We start from the raw sequence: 12,521 nt of genomic DNA on the forward strand, positions 1-12,521 counted from the left end.
GACTAACTTCATCTTTTCTACTGGTCGTTTCCACAGAATGGTAGAAAATGATAAAGGCTAAGGAGGAGTCAGAAAACGAGGAGGGCCCACGCAGTTTGAATTAATTTTTGAGAGGAATCTTTCTACACATCACGTGCATGGCTTCAGTTTTGACTGAATTATGTATTGACAGAAATATACAGTTTAAATGTTATGAACTTGTTAACTTTGTGCACCACTTTGTGACTCCTGACTCAGAAAAGTTGAAATATAGGTATAAATAATTGTATATTGTTTGCTAAAATTCAGATTCTCACAGTTTTTAGGTCTTTTTGTTAATATTTTATGAATAATCATAAAGCATCCAACCACCGCAGAGTCATCAGAAAACTTCTGAAGATGGCAGGTCTCTGTGCAGTGGCTGAAGTCTGTGGTGTTAAGGGTGAAGAGGGAGAGGACAGTCCCTTGTGGTGCCCCTGTGTTGATGATTACCTTGTCAGACACACACTGTGGTCACACATATTGTGGTCTTCCTGTCAGGTAATCAACAATCCAGGACACCAGAGAATTGTTGATTATATTTGACTAATCTCTGAGAAGTCCAGTTTCCTGCTTCAAATTTGGGTATATTAGTCTTATTTGTCTAATAAATGCCTAAATAAAATAAAAAAAAATAAAAAAATAGAATTCTTAGTTTTTCTAAAACATTTCTTTTCTTGTTTTCACGAAGTCATCAACTTAAAAAAAAAATTCCTTTCACTTTTACAGTTATCCTTCTGTCACTCGTCTCCACCCACTCCACCTTGCCTCTCTTGTTCACCGTGTGCTGCCTTGGATGGTGATGGCTACCTCTGCTTCTTGTGACTTGTTAACTTGCAGATGAAATGAAGCAGTGTAAGGCAGTGTAGTGCTTCCACTGTGAAACTGGGACGTCTCCTTTCTAAAGAGTTTGTTATATAAATAAATGTAGTCAAACACATGTATGAGATGAAGGACGCAGAAACATCAGTTTGGGGTGAAATTTTAATTACGGTCTGTGTTGCTATTACACAAGTTTAATTTAATTCAATGCTTTGTCCTCGAATAAATATTTAATCATTCAACTGGCACAGGAGTGCGGAGGCTTTGGATATCCAGTAGTCGCTGGGTCGCTTGGAGGGAAGCATTACTGTCACCACAAAATTAGTTGAGTGACCTGAAGGGAGAGAGACATGAAGGGTGAGGAAACAATCTGAGCAAACATCCTTTTCTTTCTTTTTTTGACATTGTATGTTGGTAACAGGGGCGTGCGCTGTATCCCACCAAAACTCCCAGCGATGCCCAAAAACTAGCTCTTGGCCTTATGATAGTATAAAATGTGTCATGACTTTAAATGTAAAAAGGTTTCCAGTGAGTGACTTTGGATACATCAGGTGTGTACCTGTGGTGGACAGAGTGCCAGCTCTGGCTGAGGTCTTGTACAGAGGAGCGTGGTAGAGGTCAGGCTCTGGGACGTAGTTCTGCTGTGGCTCAAAGTGCACCACCGGCAGCATGGCGTTCATAACCCGAGGCAGCGCATCATCCATCACCATGCCGACATCATCCCAGCGACAGGCATCCATGAACATACCGTGAACAAGTACACCATCCTGCGGCTCTGGTAACTGTTTTAACAAGTAACCATATTAAAGGAATTACCTTTTTATTTTACTTTAACTTTTTACTGACAAACTCTTGAAACAAAGTAAACACAAGACTTGCAAAGCCAGAAAATAAAACAAAGAACATGTGGCTTTGCTTTTATCAGATGTATCGAGAGCTTTTTATTCTTTAAGGATTTCATTTTCATGAACAGAGATTTAAAGAAGAGTTGACACGATGTTTGCTGCGGTTGATATTCACTATTTATGACGCTTAAGAGGGCATCAATCTGATATGTCATCAGGAAATAAACTCAGTATTTTAAAAAAGAAAACAATACTGGAGGCTGTACTGCCCTCCAGATTCACACCGGAGTCAAGTATAACACAACCTTACTAAAGAAACCAGTATGTAGTCCAATCAAAAATAATGGATAATAATGGATTTAATTTGATCATTTAGGATATATTTGCTCTGTGGTGCTAACTTTGAGATCACCAGATCAGATTTAGAGATTCAGGATAAAGTAATTTCACAAAAACATTAATCAATTAATACAAGAATTAAATACATATATCAAATGGGTCATGATTTGACCTATTTGATATATGTATTTATATCTAATTCACATTTTACATTGACCATTTCAAATGCTTGCCCAAAAACAAAACAAGCTAGTGGTCATATTAATGATTAAAGGATTTATCTTCAGCCTGCTAGGTTTGTTTTGCTTCCAAGGACTCTAACTGAAATCATGCAAACACAAACACAATTGATAACATAACTGATTTTGTGTAAAAATGTAAGAAGAATTTTGAATAAAATATTGCACATAAAAACATTAACTGCAGTTAAGTAAGTTAAGTTGAACAAATATAAGGAGCAACAAACTTTAACTGTAGAGAAACCAAACTGATGTAATATTTTAGATTGCATCTTGAGATTGTTGATCTGCTCTTCCACATTAGCTCTCCTGCTATTAGCCAGAAAAATAGCATCTTAAAGTACTGCTAATATTTGAAGGGCTGGAGAAAAGAATATTTGTGCCCTTTTTTTAAAGCACTACTGAAAGCATAACTAAGAGTACTGCTCCTCTTACAGTACCTCCTCATCCATGTTCAGTTTTGCACCAATGGGAAGAGTGCGTAGAGCCTCACAGACTGCTTCCTCATCCCTGTACGCCGGCACCACGCTGAAGCGGAAATTAAGCTCGTCAATAGGCAAACTGTAACACCGGGCATGATTCTGCAACACTCCTACAGGCCATCAAAGACACAAGAGCATTGAAATAAGTCACTGTGCTGTTTAGCAAAATCTACCAATAAACACAAATTTAATTAATAGCTCTCTTTTAAACTTCATTCATTTATTTTTACACTGTATACTTGAAAGAGTAGTCAGAGTGATCATTGTAATCCTCAAGCTCAGCTCTAAAACTGTGCTTTACTGTTGGCATTATTAAAAAACATAGAGCATGTTTCAGTGTGTTACCAGTAAGAAAGCCTTGAGGGAAGAAGAACCCTGAGATCCAAAGTGATTTGGGCTGACCACGTGTGATCCAAGTCTTGCAAGAGAGGAAAAGAGAAGAAGAGACGCAATTAAAATATAAGTATCTTTAAATAACGATATCTTTGTTTATGCAGTATCTCCTTCTTTTATTCAATATAGTGCATTAAAGGCATCCTGTAAGTCAGGGGTGTCGAACTCCAGGCCTCGAGGGCCGGTGTCCTGCAGGTTTTAGATCGCACCCTGGGTCAACACACCTGAATCAAATAGTTAGTTCATTAGCAGGCATCTGGAGAACTTCAAGACATGTTGAGGAGGTAATTTAGCCATTTGAATCAGCTGTGTTGGATCAAGGACACATCTAAAACCTGCAGGACACCGGCCCTCCAGGCCTGGAGTTCAACACCTGTGCTGTAAGTGACCCAGTGAATCAGTTTACATTGGATTTTGTTTCCTAAGATAATCAGCATGTGGAGTGTGACTCAGTGTTTATCCACTGCTGTATAAACTAACAGGACTTTACCCTGTTTGTGCTTGTTTAAGTGAATTATAGTGACTGTACGATACATGTTCAGACCAGACTTAAGAGCAGCTTAAATCAGAGAAAATGGACCAAACACTAAACCAGGATGTGCAGAGAGGCAGAAAGATGAACTCAGAATGTACATGTGTTATTACAGTTTTCCAAACTAATGAGATAACACACAAATCAAATGTATGCAAACGTACATATGCATGCACACAGACACACACACACACACCCGAACCAATAAAACACAGCGAATATCCCAGACCTGAGCTAGAAAAGACTTCTATTCTAATCCAATGTATGTTAGCTTTATAAAGACACATTTCACACAAACTTCTATAATTCCTCTGGACTGAACTTGAAAACGTGTGTGTTTTTGTTAATATCTGTATGCAAACCTGGATAAAGGACGTTCTGAGAGTCAAGTCTCTGACCCAAGAAGACAGCGGTTTGAGGGAAGGGTAGGCAGAGTTTGCCCAGTGGGTGGGGACCTGGTTGTTCAGAAAGCTTGTGTAGATTCGGTCCATTTCCTCTGACATCACAACAAGACCTGCTATTGCCTTTTGCAGAGTGATAAGAGACATCTACGAAAAAGAAAGTGAGAATAACACATCACAGTAATGACAGATTCCGAAAAATGTTATTTCTGAAACTAAACAGAACGCATATTTTCGATTGTTCAGGTTTTTTTCTATTTGAATGTTTCTCTAAGATCAAGTAAGTAGTGCTTTTTGGAAGTCGAATTTCCCAGAGGAACCCACCCGAGGGATTAATAAAGTTCTATCTTATCTTATCTTATCTTATCTTAAATAAACAACAATCCAAAGAAAACAACTCCTGAAGTGGTCATGAGATGATCTCCACCAATTAAATGTGTGTGGTTTTTACGTCACCCTGAGAACTTTAAGCAAGTTGTTGAATCGGTCTGCTTCTTGGGCCAAAACAGTTGTGAGGGAGTTCAGGTGCCCATTGGTGTCTTTGATAAACAGTGTGCCAATTGCTTCACCCATGTCCAGTCGCTCTGCACTCCAAAAGAAAGACAAGTTCACAAAGAGACAAAAGACAACACAAACCAATGAAAACATGGGGAAAAAGAGTGAGTGTAATAATGCAAAGTCTCAGCAGTAACTGAGATCGATGTGCAGGTGAATCTATGTGGGGTCAGCGTACCGGGCAGTTTGGCTAGAATCAGCTCGGCGAGCTCGCAGACTATGTCATCGTTACTCTTAGCTCCATGTTGCGCTGAAGAACGAGGATTAACATCCAGTATGGTATTGATCAGAGTTATAGTTTCTTGACGCTGCAGAGGCAAACACACACACACACACACACACACACACACACACACACACACACACACACACACACACACACACACACACACACTCATGTATTGATATTTTATCATAGCACTCCCAAAGCTCATAAACTGCATGAGAAACATAAGTTTAAATCACTAAAAGGACCACAAGCCATTTCTTATAATTGCTGTGAAGTGAAAAACTACATATAAATAAGAAATTGCACAGTCATTTATATTTAAGAGAACAACTGGCAGTCTGGTATAAAATAGAGACAGAGACATTTGCTTGTAATGTACTGGTATTGTTACAGTATTGTTCTTCACCTGAAAAGCCAAGTTGGCATTCTCATGCATACCAAAGACCTCAGGATCATCAATGATTGGAAGATTCTCAATATACTTCTTATATTGTTCGAGTTCATCTGACTCTGGAGCGTAGTAAACACCTTACAGGGAGAAAACCATTAATTGAGATATATGCATAGCGTTCACTGTGCATACACGCCCGTACATACACATGTACACATACACACACATACATGTACACACACACACATATACATACAAAAGAGGGCAGAAAGAACAATACCTGAGGGGGAGTAGGTGTAGCCAGGCTGCAGAGTTTCTGGAGAAAAAAAGCCTTTGAGGATTGTCCTTAGGCACCGTTGGTCCCAGGCATCCGTCACTCTCCCTCCATACGTGATCTCACCTGAAGAGAAAAAAAACACAGTAGGATTTGAGATATTTCATGGCTTTCTTTGTTTATGAATGCAGGAGATATTGCTTTTAAAGACCAGACCCTCTTCTAGTTTCAGTTGATCAAAATCTCACTCAGAATCAGAAAAATAAAAAAGTTATGGAAAAAACAGCAACAACTTTAAACTAAAAAATATGCATATAGTATATTTACATAGATATGTGTAATTCCCGTTCTTATACAGATAATTTTGAAAGAAGTTGGATCCAGGTCATTCAATTTAAAGATGAAACACTAAAAAGAGAAATCTATTACAGAACAGAAAACTTAGGGGAAACTGCTCCGGAGCCGGAGCCTTACATTGCGGCTCTGCATGGTTTGGAAAGATAAATTATAAGTATTTAACTGAAGTGTATTTTATTTGAGTTAGTTCTTTTTTAAAACTTGTAGTTCTAAATTGGAAGATTATTGTGATCTTGAATAATAAAAATAAAGTTAGATTTTATTAGCGTCACACTTGCGGAAGCCGGTATACCCGCCGAAACAACATGCATTTACCGAGACTTTCAGCCCCAGGTAGGCCAAGTATGGAGAAATGTAAGAAAAGAAAAATATCTGAAGAAAATACAACATTTAATGATGGCTGGGCAGATTCATTTGTATTTACTTCTGACGAGAGTGACCTACCGGATCCACATACGTATGTGAGCAGCTGTTCTCCACCATGAACTATGTTAAAAACAAACACCGCTCACGCCTCACAGACGACAGCTTACAGTCCTGCGTAAAGATGAAGTGACTTCGTACAGCCCCGATTGTACAGCAGACGCTGTGCGCAGAGGTTCAGGAGCAGAAGTCCGATTATAAACACATCACGGCAGACCCGACGATGTTTACATGAACATGCTCTTCAGCATCTCTTTATTGACCACTTTTCACACACAGCCGGCTGTAGCTTTCCAGCTCACAGCCCGACACAAACAACAACACAACAGCAGAGAGAGTAAGCCGGTGAGGCGTGATTGCGGATGCCACTCAGGTACGTCTGCCTCTCCTGCAGCGTCACTGCGGGCCACGCCCCGCGAAGCACATTAACCAGGTACAATAAATATTATGCAGATATTTTGAAAATATTTATTTTAAATTTTTTAGGAGCATGGTGCTTTTTTTCCAATTATTTTTTTAATTCTGGTCAAGGCTCCGCTACACTCCGAAAGCCCAGAAGGCGATACAAGGATGACGGCTCATTGTTTTTGTTTGCTACATGGATAATTTAAGTTCAGCTTTTGAATTCATTTTAAAGACACCTTCAACTGGTTGACTTTCTTTTTAGTTATTACTTTTTAAGGGTTGACATTGTGTTCATTACATAAATAAAATGTAATTTTCTCCATAGCACTTCATGGATTTCATAAGCAACACACTATAGTTGTTTATACAAAGCATTAAGGTAAAAAAACAACAATATACACGGTGTTATCTTCATTTTAGATGTCAAAAAGTATTTGCGGCTCCCAGTGTTTCCTTTTCCATAGAAACCAGGTCCAAATGGTTGTTTGGGTGTTTAAGGTTGCTGACCGCTGGTTTAAAGTGTCCTATTATTCTTCCCACACTTTTATTTTTATGAAACGGCTGCATGTTTAGGTTCAAGGACATGCAATCATGTTTGTTTTGTGAAAAGGCATTCTATTAATATAAAATGTCAAAATACAAATAAGACATGCATTACATATGGGAAATAAGATGCTACACAAACAGTCCCTAACTTATTACCTTGTTGAATTTAGATACAAGAACATTTCTGTTGATATTTGCTTCCTACCAGTGATGTAGACCAGAGCATCCCAAGGGATGGTGCCATCTTTGCAGTACAGGTTGAGGTTGAGCAGAGCACATTCTCTGTCACTGTCATTGAATTCGTAGCGGATGTTCCAGCCCAGGGGACCAAACTTCTTCCGCTCCTAAACACGAGACACACAGGCAGAGAAGTACTGTACGACCACACACAAAGTAAAACACATCCAAGAAAACAAAGTAATAATGATGAGGCACTTTACATGTAAAATACTGAGAAAGAGTGTATGTAACCTGGATGATTGCATGGAAAAAGCAGATTCCAAAGACAATCTTCCTCCACTGGCGTCCCAAAATGTGGCGTTCAAAGAAACTGCTGGTGATCTCTGTGAAGGCTCGTCGCATGTTGGCTCGCAGGCCTTTAGGAGGCTCGTTAGTCACCTGGCAATGACATCACAGAGACCTACTGAGAAGACTACCAGCAATCCTGACAACCTTTTGGTTTAGCATCTCCTCCTTGTTGTTCAGGCTGTCTTTAAGTGCACATACAATCCCAACGACTCTTCAAGGTAACCAGTGTACCGTGTGACTCACTCTTCAAATGATCAGGTCATGGTCATGATGACGATAAATCAAGTGCTGGTAGTTAATGTACGTTTAATTGACATCAAAGATTTCGACCCATATTTATGAAGGCAGTGCTTAACTAACGTTTATGCCACAGATACCCTAAATAAACAGTACTGGTAATTACCAAAGTCATTTTTATGTTTCACTCATGTTCAATCCACCAGTATAGACAAGTTCTTTTTTAAAAACAGTATTTTTAATCATCCATAGCTTTATTATATAGTATTACAGTGTTTGGGTCTCTGTGTGACTACCTTAACGGAGTTCTGGAGCACTGTAACAGGAAATACTTTGGTCGGCATGGAACTGAGAAACAAACGGAAGTTCTCATGGACTGATGTGTCTGCAGAGAAACAGATGAGAAAATTATTTGCATATTCATAAAAAAGAAAAGGCCTTAAAAAGGTCCTGCAGTATTTTTTATCAATAATACAAACACTTTGAAAAACCAAAGCATACAATATCACAGTTTACTCATTTCTGTTTCTCAGAGATTAGAAATGCACGTGTAAATTACAAATGATGTCTAATGACATTAGAAATATGAAGGAACTTGTTTAGATGTGTCCCTGAGCATTGCTGCTAACAATGTTCATCCCTTTATGACCACAGCGTACCCATTATCTAGTGGCTATAATGCGATCAACAAATCTGCAACAACTGTGTGACACTATCATGTTAATGTGGACCAAAACCTCTGAGGAATGCTTTAAGCATTGTTGAGTCTGCACAATGAAGAACTAAAGTAAGTTTTTTTGAAGGTCAAATGGGTTCCAACTGAGTACAAACAAAGTGTAACTAAACTGAAACTAAACTGCAGCCCAGCATCTCTTTCTTGGGTATCCCCATCCATAAACACTAAAATTACCACCGCTGGGATTTCCCAGTTTGAAGCAAATGTTGTAATTATTCTAATTTAATACTATTTTTTCATACAACCCTCATAAGCCTTAACTAATAAAAAATATGTCACAAATGTTAGGACAGAAGGCTGAAATAAACAGAAACTTTTGAGCTCAATTTAAAAATAGTACCAGACTCAGTGAAGGTCTTAATGAGCTCCTCCATGGCTAACATCCAAGACACTGCCAGATGGCAGTTCTGCAAGAAGACCCAGTTGCCACTCGTCAGCGCTGAATGGATCATCTTCTCCGCTATAGGTCCCTGGCCTTGCCCCAGTGAGATAGCCTCGACCCTGAAAAACACAGAAAAATCACCATTTTGATGCCTTTATAAACTTTATTCATTCATTTGCAACAACCTGTCTAGTCCAGGATCACAGGGACAACAGTTTAGACAGAGGTGCCCAGACCTCCCTCTTCCCAGCCACTACCCCAATACAATACCCCAAGCAGATATCGAAGTGAAATACTGGTTTGGGAACATGTCTTCTGGATATGACCCAGCATGACCTTTGGACATGCCCTTCGTGTAAGAGGTGTCCAGAAGGCCTCCTGGATGTGGATGAGTAGTGGCTCTACTCTGAGCCCCTCCCAAACTCCTCATCCTATGTCTGAGACTGAGCTTAGACACCCTTTATAAGACAGCTCATTTCCACTGCTTGTATCTGTAGTCTTAAACTTGAACTTGTTCATTTGAGGAAGCAACTCATTCTCAAACTGAAGAGGACAATCCACCCTTTTCTGGCAGAGAACCACATGGCTGAACTGTCCCAGTGCAAGTTGCAGATTATTGCTTGGTGCAGTCAAATTGATGGCATCATCCTAAAAACCTCCCACTACTTGGCTTACAGAAGACAGAAGCTACTGACTATTAAAAATAAAAATAAAAACCCAACCAGCTATATATGTCTATATCTCAGATGTCACAGCCTGGTGAACAAAACAAAGACATTTTTGCGAGCCATGTTGGAGGGACCTCTAACCATTTTTTCTCCCTTACCTGTCAAGACACCCTCTCTCATTTGCAAAGCGCTGGAAGGCACCCATTGGGTCAGAACCTGTGCTGAGGATGAAGATCAATGGGGTGGTAGGGGACATGTCATTATAGAGATTAGCCAGGTCAACTGGAGGGTTTTCCACAAACTCCTTCCCCAGGTTGACAATCACAAACTCAGTTGCTGCAAAAACCACCTGGATGGAAAAAGAGGATATAAGTCACAGAAAAGCTGGGAAAAATTGACCAAGCTTTGGTGGTGATGGGAAAGCTCCGCGGAGAGCTATAAACCCATGTCATTTATTTCTTTTACTGAGATCCTTTCTTTAATACTGACAAAAGTTACACTTTTTTAAAATGATCCTCTTCACCTGGAAAACAATAAAAAAAAACCTCAGTAAATATCTTTCCCTGGACTTCATCCAGGCTCACCTTCTCTTCCATGAAGCTCTTGATAAGAACTAGTTTCTGGAAAGATCCCAATCGCTCATTCCAGTAGCCTTTCATCTCCCGTTTCTCCTTTATGGACTCCTCGAGAGAAGGAAACTCTGACACATAGCCTTTCCATTTTTCTGGATTTAAAGATGCTTCAAAATGCCCTATAAGAGAAAAGGAATTCTATGGAATCAGACATAGGATTTGTACATAGTTTGGTAAGTAAATGATAAGAATGATTAGAACATCTCTTTATAAAAATGAAAAATGACAGTGTATGTAGGTCAAACATTCTAGTTTTATATTTAAAAGTAACATGCTGACATATACAGATCCTTATCAGCTCAACAACAATAACAATGGGGATAGGGTACCTAGCTTAATATGGATATGGGTTCTAGTGATTTCTCTGGAGATGCCCTTGAAGCAAGGCAGTGTGTCCTCCAGCTCACAACATGTCTGCCAGTAAAAATCACTTAGCCATGGCACATCTGGTTGCTCTGGATACTCCTGGAAGATGCAGAAAAAGAAAAGTTTATGCCCACAAATTTAGTAGACATATTGTTATCGACTGGTGTAAGTAAAGAGAAAGTTAACTAGAATTATAAAAGAGTGAGGGGATGATGACAAATGGTTTCTATGACAAGCAGCTTTAAAAAGTAAAAATGACACTTTAATCTGAAATACTTGGGATCACTAAAAAGTTCTTGTTTGAATCACCAACTACGATTACACCTGCAGGCACTCCACTAGTCAGATGCATTCAGTGTTTACTCGGATTAACAGCTTTCAGATATTTGGGTGATGAGTCTGAAAATTCGCTTCTATACACCTGTGTAAATATTTCATTAAAATCCCTTATACTTAATGATTTGATTAATCATTACTCCTTTTTAGCGTATTCAGTCAAACTACTATTATTTTATTTTGGTTTTTAAAAAGCTTGCTTTTTGTCAGAAACATACATTTCCCTGTTACTCCAAACCTTTGAGCAGTAAATGCTAAGAGGCAATAAACGGGAGACCTAAAACAGAGGTGTAGGAGAAAGAAGAACAGAACTAGCATGAGGACTGTGACTGCTAACAATCAGTGCCTCCAGTCTAGTGGCATGGTTAACACCATCACTATATACTTCTTTAACCTCCTAAGACCCGAACTCTTCCACAGCATGCATTTTTTATTTCTCTTTGATATTTGGGCTGATTGGGACCCGATAAATGTCAAAACAAAGAATTGCCAGATTTTTTTTTCACCTAATTTTTGTTTCTAAGAAAAATGAGAGCCACGTATGAGGATATTCATATAAAATTTCGATAGAACAGTAGCAGTATAATGTCCTCGTAAGTGGATATCAGGCCCTTGTAGAGCAAAATTGAGTATTTTGGTCTAAATAACCCAAAATGTGATGTCCACATATTTGGACGCCAGGTCCTAGGAGGTTATAAAAAAACATGAGCACAATCATAGGAAATCTTTTTCTTTAGTTAATTATTTTATTCATTATTGCTTTTATCAAGCTGAACTTCTATGGCTGGATTTCCCACCTCACCTTTTTCAGTGAAGAAGCTCCTTTTAGGAAGCGCCACCATTCCCCATCAGAGATCTCGCCACGCTGCCTCATGATTTCTACGCACAACATAAAGCTGTAGATAAGCTTGTGTTGCTCGAAGAGTCCACGTGACACATTAATGTAAGAGTTTAGCAAGATTTGATTCAGGAGAATCTGAAGGCGCTCTTCTAGCACAGTACTCTGCTCTGATGTCTCGATGGTGGAATTAAAGAGCTGAAGATGAAGGAAGAAATAAACAAAAAACAGAGAAAAAAAGAAAATAATTTCTTTAAATGGGTACTTACACATTTTCATTAAACATTCCTGTACAAGTAGCTTTGTAAATTTGAGAGTAAAGCGCAGCTCTTTTTTCCCTCACGTGTTTAAAGTACTTGAGTGAGAACTGGTACATAGGATCGATCTCCGACAGACTGGCAACGACAAAGTACAAAACAGATCCTCGAGTGGCCACAGGCCTGTAGCGCTCCCTCGCAGAGTTTATCATCAGCTCAGTTGCTTCTGCCTCTTCCAGACGGTGCTTTATGGCCTCTGAAGTCACCTGGAGACAAGAGGATGCAAAAAA

At 39.2% G+C, this 12,521-nt stretch overlaps 1 protein-coding gene across 1 annotated transcript in view; it reads right to left on the reverse strand.

Annotated features, from left to right (window-relative positions):
• Positions 1 to 988: 988 nt before the first annotated feature.
• dnah6 (dynein, axonemal, heavy chain 6) overlaps positions 989 to 12,521 on the reverse strand; it is a 33,608-nt gene continuing 22,075 nt past the window's right edge. The window contains exons 35-52 of the mRNA XM_026169780.2: positions 12,318 to 12,497; positions 11,939 to 12,172; positions 10,764 to 10,899; positions 10,387 to 10,553; positions 9,961 to 10,151; positions 9,093 to 9,253; positions 8,313 to 8,401; positions 7,723 to 7,869; positions 7,457 to 7,595; positions 5,527 to 5,646; positions 5,262 to 5,383; positions 4,805 to 4,934; positions 4,528 to 4,655; positions 4,033 to 4,218; positions 3,091 to 3,163; positions 2,704 to 2,855; positions 1,400 to 1,622; positions 989 to 1,174 (exon numbers count right to left, since the gene is read on the reverse strand). Coding sequence (XP_026025565.2) covers positions 1,071 to 1,174; positions 1,400 to 1,622; positions 2,704 to 2,855; positions 3,091 to 3,163; positions 4,033 to 4,218; positions 4,528 to 4,655; positions 4,805 to 4,934; positions 5,262 to 5,383; positions 5,527 to 5,646; positions 7,457 to 7,595; positions 7,723 to 7,869; positions 8,313 to 8,401; positions 9,093 to 9,253; positions 9,961 to 10,151; positions 10,387 to 10,553; positions 10,764 to 10,899; positions 11,939 to 12,172; positions 12,318 to 12,497 — 2,682 coding nt within the window. The 3' untranslated portion in view covers positions 989 to 1,070. The remainder of the gene's footprint in view (positions 1,175 to 1,399; positions 1,623 to 2,703; positions 2,856 to 3,090; positions 3,164 to 4,032; positions 4,219 to 4,527; positions 4,656 to 4,804; positions 4,935 to 5,261; positions 5,384 to 5,526; positions 5,647 to 7,456; positions 7,596 to 7,722; positions 7,870 to 8,312; positions 8,402 to 9,092; positions 9,254 to 9,960; positions 10,152 to 10,386; positions 10,554 to 10,763; positions 10,900 to 11,938; positions 12,173 to 12,317; positions 12,498 to 12,521) is intronic.

Source organism: Astatotilapia calliptera, chromosome 6 (genome assembly GCF_964374335.1).
Source record: "Astatotilapia calliptera chromosome 6, fAstCal68.1, whole genome shotgun sequence".
NCBI lineage: Eukaryota > Metazoa > Chordata > Actinopteri > Cichliformes > Cichlidae > Astatotilapia > Astatotilapia calliptera.